Source organism: Epinephelus lanceolatus, chromosome 1, assembly GCF_041903045.1.
Source record: "Epinephelus lanceolatus isolate andai-2023 chromosome 1, ASM4190304v1, whole genome shotgun sequence".
Lineage (NCBI taxonomy): Eukaryota > Metazoa > Chordata > Actinopteri > Perciformes > Serranidae > Epinephelus > Epinephelus lanceolatus.
This window is the reverse complement of record NC_135734.1, coordinates 21,975,166-21,994,520: the sequence shown is the minus strand read 5'-3', so window position 1 is coordinate 21,994,520 and position 19,355 is coordinate 21,975,166. Positions and strand designations below refer to the sequence as shown.

Here is a 19,355-nt window from a genome sequence, read left to right as displayed (position 1 = left end):
AAACTAATACAAGTCCAGTGAGCTACCAGAGATCATTGGGAATGTGAGAAGGGAGTTACTGACTGTGCTTAGTGTAGGTGGGTGGTGTGTAAGCATATAGTTTTGCTGTTGTTAAACGCGGTCCCCAGTCAATCAATATCACTGTTATTGTAGTTAAAATTTCACACTTGCAGCCTCAGCATAGTGACGATATATATTTTATTCTTAATATTTTTAATATCTTAAGTACTAGTGTTAAACGCTGTAGCGAAATGCACCTTTTATTTTTATTTTTAATACATATTTTCATTTCTATTTTATTCTATTGCTTTATTTTTACATACTTCTATTTCATACTCTTAATTGTACCTCTTATAACGAATCACAGTTTCCCCTTGGGGGGTCAATAAAGTATTACTGATTCTAATTCTGATTGTTGGGCATTTTCTGTGGAGGCATTAGGGAGAGACAAAGTTTTCTTCACAAATTCATGCTAACGCATCATGACTAATAGATATGCACATGGTGTTTTTCCTCATTTTTCAAAAATCATGACTTAGACCATTGCTAAAAGTGTAATTTTTCATGTTATCTAAAAATTTTATAGTTGTACTAATAGATATTTGCCCAAAGTATGTTCATACAAGATTTCAAGACTTTAGACCAATCAGAGCAAATGTTGTCACATTTTTCCTGATAAAATGAAATATAGCATTTGGGCACAAATGGGTGCTTTTGTCTGCATATATCCATTACATGGTTGCATTGAATACTCGATTCTGATTGATTAATGACGCCATTCTACGGTCTGTTTTTCTGAACAGTTCAGATCATAGATGCTTAGAGGGAGCAATAATAAAAAAAATTAAATCAATATTTTGTGTCAAATTATTGATTTCTTTAGTAAGTAGCTGTGTAATAAATACCCTTCAGGGTGATGCAAGACCACTCTGCAACCCTGTCAAGATTAATTTCGCAATAACGACCTGCTCGCTGTACATATCCCTCAGAGCCAAAGGTACAAGCTTTTGGAGTTAAAGTAAAGTTGCATATAACAGAAATATTCAAGTTAACTATAATGATGTCTGTATTTAACAGTATCTGACTAACAGTAACACATCAACTCTTTTCTGAGAATGAGTAAAAAGGACTCTTCCTACAGATGCTGTCAGTAAAATGTGTTTGATGGTGAGAGGCAGAGAGCACAGCGACCTGATGAAAACGGTGGATGAGTGGATTTAGTTTGCCGTGTTATTTGCTGAACTCGGCGAGAGACAAACTATGTTTCATTACCTGGCAAAGAAATCTAGTTTAGTGTTTCAGCAGCACACATCAACCTGCTGTTATTTACTGTGATATCTGCTCCATCATATCATGCTTTTGTCATTTTCACTGTGTATTTTCTTTTTTTTTTTCACTCGTGTTTTTCGTCATGCATACCTGGGTGTGCCGGCATGGCTGTGTGAGCCCTGGCAACAGAGATACAGTGTGTTAGTAAATCATTGTAGAAAGAGATGGATGCCTCTCTCCAACTGCTTCTGCACTCCAGGATCACTGAGTGGAACAGTTACAATGCCCCGGGGTATCCATACCTCTGGGTCCTCTGTGTGTGTGTGTGTGTGTGTGTGTGTGTGGTACATCATATTCCCTTTAAATAGTAATGACCTGGGGGCAAGGGCACGGGGCTGCTTGTGATTGTGCTTTTACGCCTGACACTTACTGCACAGTGGGGACTGCGCACATGTACACACACAAAAACAAAAGCACACAAAGGCATCTCTGTGTGCACACATGCAAATGCACTCAGGCACACACACATGCAAAGTTAAAGTAAACTCCCTGCTGCAGTTTGTGTTGCTCCTTCGTAAAGTATTAATGGGCACTCTAACAGACATGCACCCGGGTGCACATATTGTATTAGTATGCCCTGCCTTACATCAAACAGGCTGCATCTGAATGATACATTCAGATATGTAGCCAGTGATTAGTATTTTTTAATCAAAGGCTAATCTATTATTCTTTATCATGTGATTTAACATGAAAGGGTGAGAGGTGAAGGAAGTCCCTTTGAACGTGCACAGTTGGCGGCACATTCAATTACAATCACATGAAATACACGTCTTTGTTGGATGGTAGAGCACGCCGGCTGATCTGATGTCATATTTCCTGTCTTAGTGCGTTCCAAAAAAATTATGCATATTCACACATGGAATATTACCATGAACACCAAATTAATTTAAGCTATTTTTTCTCCCTATCGGAACAGGGCGTGGATTTGCATTTGCTAATTTTTTTTCACCCAAAGACATGCTGTATATCAAGTTGGAAGTTTTTGCATGGGATATCTTGTGTCAGTGAGCATTTGTTAAATACCTGTGGAGTTGGAACATGGCACACGTTTACAAAGTGTTAATTGGCAAAAATGATTTAGCACACAGCCTTTAATTTCACAGGACTCTGAACATTACATTATGTCTTCATATAAAGTCACAGAGCCAACACGTGCATGAGGGGACCTGCAATTTCAAGTTTGTCCACTTGATGTCACAAACATTACAATGACAATTCAGGCAGCTTTGCAGGAAGAAATGAGCAGAGGCTGGGTTGGGATGAACGTTCACCCAGCTGACATACTCGCTCTCACACACACAAAACAAAAGAGGAAAAGCCGTAACCACAACGGGCGCTCAGATGAGTGACATTTATCAGGTGTGTTAGATTGACGTGATCAGTAGGAGGAGAGACAGGGCTGTAGGCAGGCTCGTGGCGTGAAACCTCCGCAGAACTTATTTAAAGAACCCCAGAGAGTGCGTGAGAACCTGGGGAATAACATAGCCTCAGTCCCTTGAGTTGCCTAATCACCTGCACCTTAAGCAAAGCGCTGTCTAGACGTTTGCCCTCAGCTGATCCCACTCTGAAAGTTTGAGAGAGAACTTAAAAGGGAGCCATTTTGAGTGCAGATTCCATTGTAATGAGTGAATAGTAACTGTGATGAAATGTACGCCTGAGCTGGAAACACTTTTTTAATTAGCAAATGCACCTTTTGTGAATACAAATGTCGACTCTTAATGAGACTGATGCAATTAGAGTAGGTAGGCTGAGAGGTGCTTATATACATCTTCCCTTTTTCTATTTCAAGATGTGGGCAATGATTCATTCTCACACTTACTTGTTGAGCATTTTAGTACACGTTTTACAGGTAGTAAGTGTGAAGCTTTCAATGCCTTTCATCCAACATTTTAAAATGATCTAATGATTTTAAAGTAGTTTCTGCCAGTGTGACTGTGAATAATGAACAACTTGCATATGTGAGTCATGACAAAGTGTTGTTAAGATGGAGTGGCCCTGTCTCATAGAAATTAGATTTATATACAAGTCGTTTGAAAAAGCAAATATGTTTTTGAGGGAAACATAATGCAGAGCAAATGATGTCTTCTGTTAACATAATGAGGAAATGTTGCTAATTACTGTAGAATGTAAAGTCACCATCTTACCCTATCCGTAACGAAATACAGGAGTATGGATGCAAACCTGTTCTGCTGTCAAGGCCCTTTATTTGTACACTTTGACTTTACACTATAACATAATTTAGAAAGCAGTTTAGTAACGTACCAGCATAATTTGCAGGAGTCAGGGTTGGATGAATCAGTAAACTGATAAATGAATAGTTCAACATTTTGGGAAATATGCTTTCTGACAGTTAGATTAGAAGATCAATACAACTATCATGACTGTACTGTAAATATGAAGCAAGCATAGTTTAGCATAAAACTGGAGATAGTAGCAAACAGTTTGCTCTGTCCAAAGATAACAAAGTCAACCTACCAGCACCTCTAAAGCTCTAATTAGGTTTTTAATGTACAAAAACCACAGGGTGAAAATGACAAGTGGTGGTTTTACAAGGGGTTATGGCTGAAGCCACATCTTCTTATTTTACACTTTTTTTTAATATTCATTCATTTTCTGTAACCGCTTATCCTGTTAGGGGTCGTCGGGGGGGGCTGGATCTCAGCTGACATTGGGCGAGAGGCGGGGTACACCCTGGACAGGTCGCCAGACTATCACAGGGCTGACACATAGAGACAGACAACCATTCACACTCACATTCACACCTACGGACAATTTAGAGTCACCAGTTAACCTGCATGTCTTTGGACTGTGGGAGGAAGCTGGAGTACCTGGAGAAAACCCACACAGTTTCACCTGTAGAGCTATTTATTTATCGAGATCAGTGGTAGTCCTTATAGCCGTTGGCCAAATCTGGCCTGCAATAGCAGGCCCCCCAAACCATTTTCTAATTCACTGTGAAAATTAATTGATTCACACTGGGATTTTTTTTGTACTTCTAATACAAATAATATGCCAGAGTGCATTAAAAAGCATCAAAATAGAGCTTGTTTATCAAAAAAATGCCAGGGGGGATCCTCCCCCATACAACCCAACAGAGGCCCAGGCAAAGCCCCCAATATCCTCAAATCCTTAAAACACCCCTGTATACACCTGACCCGTTCAGGGCGGCTGCGACTGGCCCCTGCCCTGTTGTCATTTTGCAAAAGTGGCCCCTGGGTGAAGCAAGTTGAGTATCACTGACCTAGATTGTTTTGGTGTGAGTTGCAAAGTGTTGGAGGTATCGGCTGCCGAGGTGTCTGCCTTCTCTTGAATATAATAAAACTAGTTAGCGCTCAGCTTGTGGTGCTCAAAAGCCACATGCATGTATTTACTCACAGACGAAAGGCTCATACTAGCCCACCTGAGCTCGCTAATGTTACAGCTCAGCCCAGTAGAATGCTATTTATGTTTACATCTTGTGCTGTCACAAGTTCAAGTCTCTTGTTCATGAGTAGATACGCTTCCATCTGCGCAGTGATACGGTTGATGGGTGTAGTTTGGTAGAAAGAAAATAGTTCCTACTTGAAACTGCTCACAACAAGGTCTGTGGATTATGGAAAGACACATTGCTGTGGAGGTTTGGGTTTTTTGGTGTTTTGAGCAGCACAAGCTGAGTGCCATCTAGTTCCGTTATATCTGAGAGAAGGCAGATGTCTACAGCCGATATCTCCAACACTCTGCAACTCACATACAACAATTTAGATTGATTGCACTACAGGTAAGAGGAAAAGGGTGAGCTGTCCCTTTAAAAGATAAATCAAGATATAACATGTTAATTAATGAGCTTTAGAGGTGTTGGTACTTGGACTTTATCTTTATTATTCATTGGACAAAGCCAAACAAATATATTAAATTAAAATTATTTTAAAGTAGAATTTAAGCTGTCCATCCAGAGTAGGAATGGCCCCCTGTACAGTTGCTGATTTTGAAAGCATCACTGCAGTAAATTTAACAAGCACCCAGCACCAGTCTCTACACATTTACTCTGCACGGTCCCAGAAAAAAAAAAAGAAAATGGTCCCAGAGGTGATGATCTCACAATGAACTACTGCACACACTAAGTACCTCTGTAATCTTTTTATCATTGACCTGTTGAGACCTGTCTGTGAGTGCTGTCCAACATCTGAACTATCTATGACATCACAGGCCTTGTACCGACCGCCGTTCATTTCCTGACATGACAGGCAGGTGCTTATGTGTCACGCCTGGCCCGCCCTCCCAGTATAGCATGAGATAAGCTGCAGGGAACGCTAACTCCATAATAGCACTCACAGGCCATGCCCATTAGCTCTAAATAACACTCTTGCAGTGCAAAGCACCGTCGTCGACACCATAATGGCCACATTAACGAGCATTACACAGCCATTGGTTTTTAGAACCGCTTACTGCCACTGAGCTCATGCATCATAACAGTGTGTTCAACATCACGCCCCGTTATGGCTCTGAGTTCTTTTGTGTTGACTTGGCAACTTGGCATTGGCCTCCTTCTTCTCCCCGCATGTCTTCCTGTCTCTGTTTTTGCATTCGCGCTGCCTATTTTCCAGTCTGCTTCAGTTCATTACTCACCTTCTCTCTGTTCTATTTGTTTAATCTGCTCCTTTCTCTGTCAGACCCAATGATAGCCATCCTCAAACAGCCGCCTTCCTCTCCACCCTTCACTCTCTGCCTCTCTCAGTTCCCCTCGCTGCTCATCTCCACACTACAAAGATGTTTTCCTGGTGAACACCTATTATTTAGCCTTGTCTTCCTCCCTCTCCTCCCTCTTCCCTCTCTTTCTCTCAGTCACGGTGTTTTCATCTTACATGATGCTTGAGAGGATTTGTCCATGTTCTTTTGCATTATGCAGCTGAGAGCCCATTTTCCTGCCAATACCACCTCATCTCCTCCCTTTGTTGGAAACAATAGTCACGCAGGATCAAAATTTCTCCCTAAACACCATCAATCCAGCAGTTTAATGAAGTTGGAGAAATGGGTGCACTCTTTTATCCCCCTCTGCGTCCACACTCGAGACAGGAGGATGGAAGGATGATGGGTTAGGAGGGAGAGAATTGAGTTATTCTCAGCTGTCGGGCTGTCTCCTGTCTAGACAGTAGGTCAGATGATCTGGAAGATTTGAGTGTCAGCTGCTAAGACGTGAGAAAACTTTGGGTTTTAAAACTGGATTAACTGTAGATCAGGCCAACTTCTGAAGCTGCATTGTACTCTTCTCCCTGCACACAGCAGATCACCAATTCTTTTTTCTTCTTTAATTTAGATACAGTTAGGGAAATCAAACTGTAGACGGCCCTTTTCATATCATGTTTTTCACAACACAGCATTATTCAAGAGAGATGAGTTTCACAGAGGGCTTTTGTGCCTGCGAAAATTATACAATAGATCACAAACATTAGTGTCTCTTGTCTCAAATGCTCGAGAGAAGAAGTTTTAATTGATATCCCTGCTTCATCATAATCCTGTTCTTGCTCTCTGTATTGTACAATTGGAGTAATACTCATTGGCTCATTGTCTAACTGTGCCGTGTGTTTTGCTGATTATACCAGAAACAAAAGTTAGACGATAAGCAGTCGTTTCATTGAAATCACAGGAAGTGACTCGCATCGGCACAAATATAAAAATACACACAAATACACTTCTGGGAACAAAAACAATATCTTATTCAAAGACGTCTGCCCTGTCAGAACGTCAGCAGCATTACAGGGTAACCATATCTGATAGTTTAAGGACTTTTATTAGTCATTGCTGCCAAGGTAAAATCCAGTGTCATATTTCCCCTGTTCTATCCTCCTTCAATTTCATCTCCTGCGGGTGCCAGACTTACCCCTTCCACACAGGCTTTAAGATCCCATGTTGAGAGATTACATTAATCTGATTAAAATGAAAAAAAGGTAACTGCTATACATTTGAGCTCCTCACAGTAATCATATTAGAGATAAAGAAAAAAAACTCCAGTGCTCAGAGACACTGGCTGTCTGGACAGAATCAGTGTTTGTCACAAGCGCTATCCATGGTGCTGATCCTATTGCGGTCTCAGTGGCGGGATCAGCACCATGGATAGCGCTTGTGACATTTACATTGTAAAAATATGCTTTGGGCGCTCCCATTATTTTGGCCAATAAGAGTTTGTGTTGGCTTTGGATAGAAAGTGTTGCAGAGTTATTGTGTGGGTAATGGCTGGTGTGTTTGTGTTGTAAATACCAACTTCTTATTGCCTTTTGTCATTAATTCAATGCTCATTAAGTCATATAGTGTTGTAGTCAAGACCAAGTCATAACCAAGTCCCTAGCTGCACCGTGAAGGGCTGAAAAATGGAGCCAACGCGGAAATTTTCATCGACAACATCAAATTAACTCAGGTTCCTTACATTACATTTCTACGGGGTCATAGCAGACAAAAGACTAACTTGGAAATATCATATTGAACTTGTCTGTAAGAAGACTATGAAGTCAGTAGGTATCTGAAGTAGAGTCCGTTCACTGGACGATCATTCTTGTACTTTAACTTTTTACTGTAGCTTAATTTACCCTCATATAATGTGTTGTAATACTGTTTGGCCTGCCACGTGTCCCACTTAACTCAATAAGATTTAACGTTGCAAAAAATGCGAATCATCTGCTTCTCTCTTTAGAAAATATCAACTCTTATCAATTTTTAATGTAGCATATACTAGACTGATGCATGTGTATTCATGTATAAATATGTACATCTCACTCATGACTTGTCGATGCGTTTTTCAGAACTTTTCAAAGTCTTCCTCAGACATTCACCCATATTCCACAAGACACTCTAAGGACCTTTATCTTCCATATTGTTGGACTTCTCTTAATCAATATTTATTGAGATACAGGGGACCAATTCTTTGGAACAACCGTCATCCATCTCTACAATCATCATCTACATTATTGTTACTCAAAAATCATCTGAAAATGACTCTTATGAGCAAAGACTCTCGACACTTTAATTATTCATTTGTAATTTCTTTGTTTTTTGTTGTTGTAATTTTACATCTTTAACAATTATGTATTACTTCTTAGTCTGGAACTCTTATTCAGTGATGCAAACTTTATTTTTATCTTTTTCTTTTTATGTATAATTGTTGTTATTTAATAGGGGAGGTATCGTCATGAGCCATTTTTGGCTTCTAAACTCTCCTGTTCTCATGTTTTAACTTTTAATTTTTCTTTCCTGTATTTTCTATACATGTACGGTATGTGCAAATAAACTTAAGTGCCAAAAACTGCAGTTCCTCGAATGGCCACTTGAGGCTGGCGCCAGAGGCCAGTTAGTCTCCATCGACCCCCATATATGTGCCCAACTTTACACCTGAAATAAATGTGTTTACAGGCGGGTGCAAGAACTGCTCTGGTCTCTTTAGCTGATTTCAACATTCATGACAACTGTAACTATAATTCACCTAAAGTTTCACATCTTTAAGGTCAGGGCTGCTTGAGTGACAGGCTGTCTGCAAGGTGTCACTACAGTCTCTGAGTACCCTCGCTCATCCACAGTTCCACACTCTCATCCACATATGCTCACTTCACACTCCAAAAAAACCAAGATTGTGGTGGTCGAAATGCCAAATGAACTTGAGGCTTCAAAATGGGAGTCGACAAAGCAGCAGGTGACATCATGGTAGCTACGTCCATTATTTTATACAATCTATTTTATACAATTTATACTATCTATATATCTATGCAAAGACCAGGGTGTATCAAGACTGAGACAAAACCAAGACTGAAGATTCACCTCTTTTATTGCTTTATGTGAACATATAAGTGTACCATGAGAATTGTCTTGATGAAACAATCAAAGGGCACTTCAGAGGTGAATTTTATGTGTGGGAATTTTTCTTTGTTTTCTGGGAGCAATCAAATACAAACACTAAAGAGAGATGAAATCAACTTAAACATCTTTACTCAACACTCCTTTTTTTGCACATGCAAATAGATGATATCTGTGCAGTTGTGATCTTGAACGGTCTTGAAATAAAATCCAGAGTCCTCTTTTCTGAGACTGAGACAAGACCGAATTAAAATTTGAGATAAGACCTCCAAAAAGTGCATTTAGTTATCTGCTGTCTTTCTTTTCCTGTAAACCTCCATCTACTGCTCCAGCCTCCATTGTAGCTCAGAAGTGGTGGTGCCAGATGCAGCCGTGTATGGATGGAGAGGAGTGTAAGGTCCTCCCTGACCTGACTGGCTGGTCCTGCAGCACTGGCAACAAAGTCAAAACCACCAAGGTGAGAGGAATGCCCATCTGCGTTTTTATTCTTGTATACACGTGCAAGCAGCGGGCCCATGCCTGTCTCTTTCTCCCTCCGTCTGTCTCTAAGTGTAATTACTGACAATGATCAATTGTGTGCACATTTTAAGCATATGTCATCCCTCGCATGCTGCTCTTTTCCTTTCATTTGTTGCCTGTACTGTTTTCCGAGTCACCTACATGCATACCTGGCCAACTCCAATTACTGCAGAGCCTTTGATAACTTTCCATTTGTAAGAAGCAACAAAGCAAGCAACCTCATCAGTGTTTACATCACAAAGTCCCCTGAGAAATGCATGATGTCCAGAAAGAATACATAAAAATGCTATTGAGCATCTTCCAGCTTCACTAATATTTGATGTAGCTACAATTGACCTTGATCTTCAACTGAATTGTTTTTTTCCCCTCTGTGAAATATCTTGCACCATTTAGTGTAGAATAAACAAACTTTCAACTTTTTCATACTGTATATGAAGAAAAAACAATCAGAAGTGCTTACCAATCAAATTAAATTTTGTTTGTCTCTTCAAGATGCCTACAAATATAATTAGAGTGCAGTCTAATTTAAGCACTAATTTCAAACATCAATAAGAAATTACAAAGAATCAGAGACAGTTAATCAACAAGCAACCCCCACAGTGAGCCTTATTTGTTAATCTGCTGTAACTGTATCACCTCAGGCGAGGTGACAAAGAACTGATGGAGAAAAGACCTCTGTACACTCTGTACCCGAGACAAGCACTGTGTGATGCCATGTAAACTGACGCTATTCAGATGAGATAAATTGATTTAAATGAGAGTCCTTCATGGCCCTTTGTAAGCTGTTGAAGTGTGAAAGTTAATTTGCGGGACTGACGACTGGGGTGTGTGTCTATACGTGCCAGAGTGCTTGTTGTGGGATGGAGCAGGTGCAGTTTATTTACAGGTGAAATATAAAAAAAAAAAGAAAAGGGAAACAGTTGTGAGGGAAGCAGCGCAGGCGCCATAAGAGTAATTGCTCGAGAGATGGCATAACAGCACAACATCTGTTGCATTCATTAGAATGCATTATGGCTGGGGCCTTCCACAGAGGCTTTACAATTAAGAGTCATAATTAAATTGGTGAGTGGGATAGACTGAGGAGCAGAGGCACTGCTGGGCTCAGTCACACGCAGTGGAATTAATGACCCTGGGCCTAACACCAACTCTGGGACTAGTAGGTGCAATTATCCTCATTCTGTTGCATGATGCCACCTCTTTCCCTCATCTGCTTTGTCCTCTTCTTCTTCTTCTCTCTCTGTTTTGTTTCTTCCACCCGGTCTGACCAGCCGATCAGCTGAGAGAGGAACGAGCAGCCAATGCCCGACTGCATCAGTGGACATTAATTGTGCATTTGCAAGGTGCTTTGGGACCGGGTAGCAGTTACTTGGAGACTTGGTGGCAGATGTCACTGAAGATGGTTGCAATGAGACATTGATTCCCTGGCAACTGCATGCACGTCCCCGCTCTCCCGCTCCCTCTGTGCCTCTCTTCTTTATCCTGCGTCTCTCTTTTCTACCCGTGACCTCCTTTCACCATCTCCGTGTCTCATTCACCATGATGATCTCTATCTGTCCATTTCTTTCACTCCCACACAGCGTAGGTGTGCTGTAAAAAGATGCACAGATTTCTTGACATCCTGACTGAGGAATCAGAACACTGTCTAACAAGAGACAGCGCTAAAGACACCGCTACATAAGACACGTTTTCACAATGTCCCATTTCATATGTGTGGGTAAAGCCACACATATGAAACTGAACAGCTGAAGGTTTTTCAATATAAGAGCATATATATCTTTATTATAAATGCACATTAGATGGGGGTTTGTTGATGGAAAACAGGCTCTGTACATATCCCAATTATACGCCTTTGAAACTAAGCGTAAACAAACCATTACAGCTCCGAGACGTGAAATCCAGCTTTAGCAGTTGAGACACTGTTGGACCCTGCAATCAGTCAGCCGGCCAGAGTGCAAACAAACATTTTCAATCCAATAAAAACGACGACGAGCCAGAAATGTACAGAAAATGGTTTGATTTGGAATATTCTCCCCTGACCTCTGATGGACTCTTAAAAAATGGAAACGTTCATTCAGCGAGGGTGAAGCGGGACACAGAATCACTCCGTGTAATTACATGTCTCTGTGACACTGATCCTCTTGTCTTATCTGTGGTATTGTTTCTTTTGTAGGTTACACGATAGCAAGAGAGCCACTGAGCCACGAGGAAACCTGAAACTCTCCATGTGGAAAGGATGGATGACTCACACATATTTACTGTACGATGGGGAAAATATCAAGGAAAGGACCACTGTCAGGCCATCCATCACAAAACAATGGGATAAAATGCCCTCATCACAAACTATGTACACTTGGCTACATGGAGCCACACAGACAGCATACACAGTATCCTGGCTGCTGAGACCAATGGACTACAATCATGGACACCCAGGGTAAATCTGGACACAAATGGACTCTTATTTTCCAATAATCGACAAAATGTGGATTGATCAGAAAAATGGTCGATTTCAAAGAGTGACTAAGCATTTCAAAGTATATATTTCAACAAAGCATTTGTGGATGAGTGTGAGATGTGAACTAAAAGCTGTGTTCTGAGTGCTGCTGGACACAGATCCAGACCTGTTGTCAACATGTGGAGCTTATACAGGAGACAGTGGAGATGATTTGGGAGAAATGAAAGAGATAGCAGCTCATAACTAGCAAATAGCAAATTAGCATCAAATTGCTCTTGTGGGTCAAGTCACTACCATGAAGACTGTTCTGCGGGAGTCATTTTGCAGTTCTAATTAGGAATTGCAGTATAGGATCATAACAACATATTAAAAATTCATGTAAGATATTTGCACTAGTTGAAACCGTTTGGGAATGTTTTGTTTTTCTAGATATCTCCCATCTTTTGCTGTGGATGTCACATGAAATTGAAGGTGAGCATTTTGTAAAATGTCTGACACTTGAAGTAGATAAATATTATATATATATATCTCATGCCCCATTATTCCTGAGTAGTTATTTGTTAAAAATGGCTCCGGCTATTGAGCCTCACTTACATACAGCTTGGTGCAACATGAACTAGCAGAGTGTGATTCATCTGTCTCATTTTTGCCCAGAAACATTTCCAAGCTCAGCCTTCAAAGTTATATATCTTTGATCTATTATATTCAGTCTGTGACATCTCTTATGTTAACTGTTAAAAGGAGGCCCATAAAATGTTCAAACAAGACGGACGAGTTGTCTTTATGTTGTTATTTCACTTTATTGGGAATGCTTTCTTCTTTATCTCTCTGAATGTTCAGATCCTTAATCTTTAAAAGCTCTGTAAATACAAAGCGATTGTATGTATAGGGGTCCTTTTAACTACTCCTATTAGGAGATACAGAACAATATTGTGCGCACATTGCCCATTGCTTGCCTCCAGAATCCACATCAATGCTTCAGTGAGATATACAGAAATAATTGCCATCAATAATGGCAGTTCAACCCTTTGCAAACATGTATTTTTTTTTCCCCACAGGGCTCGATCATTACTGCACTGAGTACAATAGCGTAGCGCCCCAAACAGCCACCTTAAATCTCTCAATTATCTCCGTCCACTCTCCCTCTCACACTTGCCTTCCCTTTGAATCTCTCCGTCCCTCTCTTGTGCCCCTCTCTCTCTTTTCCGCCACATAGCATATCGTATAAAAGATGGCACAGTTAAAATAGTTTTCACACATGGTATCTTTATTTCTCAGCTTTCTATAGCATAGTGCCACTTTTTGCTCTTTCCAAATCTATTTTTCTGTCACAGACACACATCCAAGTGCAAGTCTTTCTCTAACTGCATCTGTCCGCCTCTCTGATATGTGAGTGTGTTGGGTCAGTGTGCCCAGGGGTTAGCCCGCCGGGGGCTGCGCCACTGCGAATGAGAGCCTCTGCTTTCAGACATGCTGCTTTGTGAGCTATGATAAATCTGTGGGAGCTGAGCTGCTGCCTCTCCAGCTCCAGTGCTGAGCTCTGAGCCAGAGGGAGCTGGGGGACAGCAGGGCTACCAGTGGCAGGCAGCTCCACTCTCTCATTACTGAGAGGCCTGGATAGCGCTGGGCTTCTCTCGGGACCACTGACATGGAATATTTTTAGGCCTACGGTGCAGCACTGCAGTTAGGCCAGTCACACCACAATGCCCTCTTTCCTTGAGCAGCGTCTCAGCAACAATGGTCCATTTAGAGTGGGGATACAGTGACATTCGCGTACAAGCAGATACACCTACATTCACACAGAAACTTAAAACTTTTACAAGCCTTAAACCCACCCACTCACACCCACAAACTAATATGGGAGAACTGGAATCAGCAGAGAAAGTGGCAAGCCTTAATTACAACCAACGTAAGGCAAAATGTCTCCAGAGCTGTGCAACATCAAACCATGTAAAGGCTCTGTTTCCTTTCCCTCCCCCTCTCTCCTCCACCGCTTCCTTCCCTCTCTTTCCATCTCTGTCTCCCCCAGAGGTTTGGTGTTCTGTAGATGAGCCTGGCGCCTTGCTCCCTCCGTCCTACATGGCTCTCTGCAGCAGAATCAATATTTGAGGACAATTTGCGCTGCGCTGCTCCCTGGTGGCTGGGGTTTGACGCTGCAGCTCCACCCTCAGCTCCAACAACGCTTAGACAGTCAGAGAAGAGCTGCCAGGGAGAGATTTGATATTTACTAAAAAAAAAAAAAAAAAAAAAAAAAACTTGCAAAGTGCCCCGTACATATATTTACGACTGCTGTGCAGGCTGGGCAGCCCCGCAGCAGAGCAGACGCACACTCCTCCGCCTTTGCCAATTTATGAGAAGGAAGACGACTGAACTCGCTAAGAGGCCTCAAGGTATCTTGGAGGGATTTCGTATTACCATATTCACCTTTAATGAGGTGTTACATAGCATGCAAATTTAGCAGGTATCAGTGCCTATCCATGGGTCTATACATTGTCCATTCTTTGTGTAAAAAAAAAAAACTTCTAACAACCTTGTTACAGGCTGGTTTCACAAATAATGAAAGAAATCTATTCACTGTATGATGCTTACAGGCACAGACACATTCTTCAATGTAAAAAAAAAATGTTGTTTTTAACTGGAAGTGGATGTGTCTGTAATGTGTCAGTAGGGGTCTAACCTCCCAAACGTCCCATGGAGACTGGTTACTTTCATCTCCACGGGTTAGCAACTAGTGGTACCCAGAGGGCAGGACTTACAGAAGCAAACAAACAACATGGAGGACATGACTGCAGTATGAGATGCTAATGAACGAGGATAGGCAGTTTGAGTGAGAATGGAAAACAGGAGAGCGACGAGCTCCCTTAAAGAAAAAACAGAGATAGAGAGGTATAACTATAGTGTGTGCGAGAGGGGGAGCGTGTGAAGAGTATTTTAAGTATGTCTTTGTTTATGCGCTAAGCCTGGGTGACTCCCGAGAGGCCACTTGCATCGTCAAACCAAACGCCTCCAATAGTCCATCATCACACTCGTCGGCAATTCACACAATCGGTACCTAGAGAGGGAGAAATAAAGGGATGAAACACTGTTGACTTGGCTTATGCATCATCTTTTGTCAAGTCCAATTTGTATTAGCCTCCAGCCATATCCAGGAAATATGGGTTCAGGATTCATGTTCAGTGAGAATGGTAATCTTCAGATGAAGTGAGTCTGTCAGAGGCAGAGAGATGTGTGACAACTTGAGTCAGCTCTCGGAAAAAGAGAGCTTTTGCCATTGTGGAGGAAAACGGGCTCCACCTCCTGCTGTCTGGAGCTGACATTGATTTAATATAAGTCAGAGGGAGATTAGCTGATGAAGAAGATCTGATCGGTGTTATCAGTGGAGGATGGCAGTCGCTGGTCTTGTCGCTGTCACTTCAGAGGGAACAAATCAGCTCAAGCCAAAATGTTTCCTTCAACAGATCAAATCTTTTTAGTGCAGTAAGCGTGACATATAATTAGTCAGTTGTGTGCACAAAACCTCTCAAAAATACATTATTGAAATCTCATCTAATTGCACTGGGGCCTTTTATCGTCACTCAACACAATGCAGTCAGACCCCCCTCACTCAGTATTCTGGTGCGCACGTTAGATTAGTGCAACATGGTCACGTGAATTTATTGGCTACCACAGCTGGTTAGCCGTCAGGTGATGGTGTGGGGATTAATTGCATTAGCTCCACTCTCTTACCCAGCATAGAATATGTGACAAAACACCACAACACAGCCCATTAAAATTCAATGAAACCCAGCGAGGAAAAAAAAAAGGCAAACAATCAAAAGTGTCTTTAATATTCATTTTGCGGCAGGCCTGCGACGGGCCGATATTGACGGTGGAGTAAACCGGGGAATTCATTAACATCTTCTCCCTCACTGCTTCCTCTCACTGAGCCGTTCCTTGCTGCGTCGTCAAACTCACTTATCTCTCTGAAGCAATTAGCCACTGGAGGCTCCATTGACCTGAGCCTTTGTTAGACTAACGGGCTACATTAGCATGGCCGTAGCCTGGCAGTCTTGGCAATGCATGTGTCGGTGCCAATGTGAGGAGCACTGATAAAGAGGAGCCCCGGGGTGTGCATGTGCATGTGTGTGCACGTGTGTGTTTGGGACAACACAGGAGCTACATGCATGTATATTAACTGACCGCTACCACTGAGCCATGTGTACTGAGCACCTATATACTCCTCGTGTATGTGTGTGTGTGTGTGTGTGTATGTGTGTGGTTGTTGTTTGCACAAGGGGGGTGAGAATAACCAAATGGTCAATGTAAGCATTTCATTTCTGTGTGTAAATGGAATATTGTCTGCCTTTATGCTGCGACATGCAAAAAATCCAAGAGCTGAATCCACAGTAACACTATAATGTAGACAGCAGCTATCAGACACCAGCAATATACATTTCGATACACAATATCTCCATTGTATTGCACGCTATGTTACGCACACACACACAAGACAGAAGTGATAGATTTCATTTTGCCTACTGAAGCTGTAAGATTACACACACATATACAAATGAGAATACGATGAGTTGCAGTGCTTGCAGGGGAGAAGCGTTGCTTGCTGGCACCGCCGAGCTTATGATTATAGAGACCGTGTTGTGCGTGGCCTGTGGCACTCAGCTGGCAAATATGGTATGGTAACAGTGCTATTTAAAGCCTGTTTCTAATTTGGAGAAATTGCATTTACTTTACTGTCACACTGTATTACTGTCAGCCATGTGGAGAGTGCCCTGACATGTGAGAACACAACAACAGAGAGAATCCACATTAAGACAGCGCATAAATATGAATCTAACCGTCAGACAAACAACCCCCATTTATGCTAAGCAGAGAAATAGCCTACTAGTAAGTGTTTCGGTGTTTACACCAATGACAACAACAGCTAAGTATGCATGCATTATTCATAATTAATTATCCAAATGTGCTACTCCTTCCTTATTTACCAAATTAATGATTTGTTTTCCTGAGAAATGTCTCCTGCCTGGTACGTTGGGTGGAGACACCACGTCCTCATAAATTTCCCTGGCAGGTGAGGTATGGAGAGAGTGATGAAACAGAACAAGGGAGGTTCAAACACACAGAAAAACCATTAGTTCCACCGTCTCCTTGGCCCTCTGCTACAAATGTAAAAATCATTACAGACAGAGACCTTACAAGTTCTACAACGTTGTGGCACTTGTAGGGCAATGTGATCTCATTCCTACTTTGTCATATTTTCAGGCTTGGGTAGAGGCCCTCGGCTTTAGTGACACTGGGGGCAGAGTTTTGCGTTGTATCTTGACGTTGCCCTGGAAGTTTAAGAATGATGTGGACAGGCACGTCCCACTGGTAGGAGGCCCAGGGTAGAACATGCTGGAAGTATTACATGTCTCATCTGGCCTGGGAACGCCCTGGGGTCTCCTGTGAGGAGCTGGACAGCGTCGCCGGGGAGAGGGACGTATGGGGTGCTTTGCTTGGCCTGCTGCCCCCGCAAGCAGGCCTGGGATAAGCGCACGAAAATAAAATGATGAATGACTGGATGGGTTTACATTGGAGTTGGTTGAAACACCAGTGCATCTCATACAGACACCAGGAGGTGCATTGTGCGTCCATATCTGACGCCAAGGGCCACAACCCAAGCAGCGTTTTGGATGCCCTGGGAGTGAGACCATGCTTTCTAATAAAATCAACAGCCAAACTCCTTCCCCCTCTGCTAGCTACAGTAGCATCTGTTCCAGCTAGCATCTCCACGTCAGTAACTTGGTCTTTGATTTGTCTTTCCGCAACACTGAAACACCTATGGTTTTGCATCTGCATTATAACCTAAACTGGCATCTGCTGCTGTACTGGGTAGTACATCCTGAGTGCCTTGTCACTGTCAAATACTAAAACATGTTGTTATTTTTCACTGCGATGGTTAGCTTAAAGCGTCTCTTCCTCTTATAGTTCTTGTTAGCTTGCAACAAATAGAGCTCCTACAGCGAGCCAAATTGAAACCAGTGTTGTGTTGAAGTGTGTTTTCCTTTACTTAAACCTGAGCCCAACCTATCCCTAGCCGCAGTTGCTTATCTTTTCCATGCCTTATCAGAGTCTGTACAAAAATCATTGGATGTAGCTTCTGTGATGTCACCCATTGGTATGTGGACTCCCATTTTCAAAGCCTCAAGAATTTTGGCCATCACCATCAAGGCACATTTGTGGAACCAGAGGTCACCATATTTGGGCGAGAGGGTGGAGCTGACTCATAGACTGTGGTGCTGCACACAGTGACCATGCCCTAAATTGTGTGTAGCTTTAAGAAAATTTGAATAAGTGAGTTATCTAAAAATTCACCCCCTGTACAGTTGCCATGATTTGGGAATTAGCTTTACAGACCAGACTGTTTTTTGTACCAGGCTATAAACATGTTTATTTCTGTTGCAAAGTTGGGCATTTTAACATGGGGGTCTATGGGGACTGGGTCACGTTTGGAGCCAGCCTCAAGTGGCCATTAGAGGACTGCAGTTGGCACTTCCGTGTTGGCTTCATTTTTCAGTGCAAAACCATAATCTAGCATAAGTCCAAACATCACTGCTGAGAGGACACTATGGAAAAAGGAGGGAAACACTAGTGAAGGGGAAAACAGACTTTGACAAAAACAGAAACCTTTGGATTTTATTTCAGAAGAAAGAAAACGTGAAGAAAAACGTAATTTGCCAGTGTCTTTCATACATTTGTCTATACCAGGTGTAGGCAACCTGCAGCTCTGGATCCACATGTGACTCTTAAGACCCTCTTCATCGGCCCTGTGGCTTTGACATAAAATTAAATTAGAATGAATGACGTTTTTTTTAACATTCAGACTTTTATTTGTCATTGTTGTAGGCTTAAAGTGATTATTGCATCCTACAACTGTAAAAATGTGCAGCCTTTACATCTAATCAGAAAATATTTTAATGTTTCAGCAACTAAAATGTAGACAAAAATACGTCTACGACCTGGTGCCTTTACTCTAAATTTTGCTGAACTTTAGAAGCGGTGGCTAGTCTGGAGTCTCTCTATAGGCTATCGATTCCAAAATCCAAAAAAAAGGCAGAAAATGGAGGAAAATAGATGATTTAATAGTGTCTGGAAAGATTAATTTGCTTTCACCACCCACACTGCAAAGTTAAAGTTCTAAATAATTATAAACAGTCCACTGCAGACTAGCCACCTTGTACTAAATCATATTAATGAATGCTGA

The 19,355-nt window shown here is 41.8% G+C and overlaps 1 protein-coding gene across 2 annotated transcripts in view; it reads left to right on the top strand.

Annotated features, from left to right (window-relative positions):
• The window catches only part of tafa4b (TAFA chemokine like family member 4b), a 52,354-nt gene extending 39,469 nt beyond the window's left edge, over window positions 1–12,885 (top strand). For both annotated transcript variants that reach the window (XM_033626221.2, XM_078167354.1), the window contains 2 exons: window positions 9,480–9,604; window positions 11,837–12,885. In XM_033626221.2, the coding sequence (XP_033482112.1) occupies window positions 9,480–9,604; window positions 11,837–11,848 (137 nt within the window). In that variant the 3' untranslated portion in view covers window positions 11,849–12,885. The remainder of the gene's footprint in view (window positions 1–9,479; window positions 9,605–11,836) is intronic.
• Window positions 12,886–19,355: the final 6,470 nt, after the last annotated feature.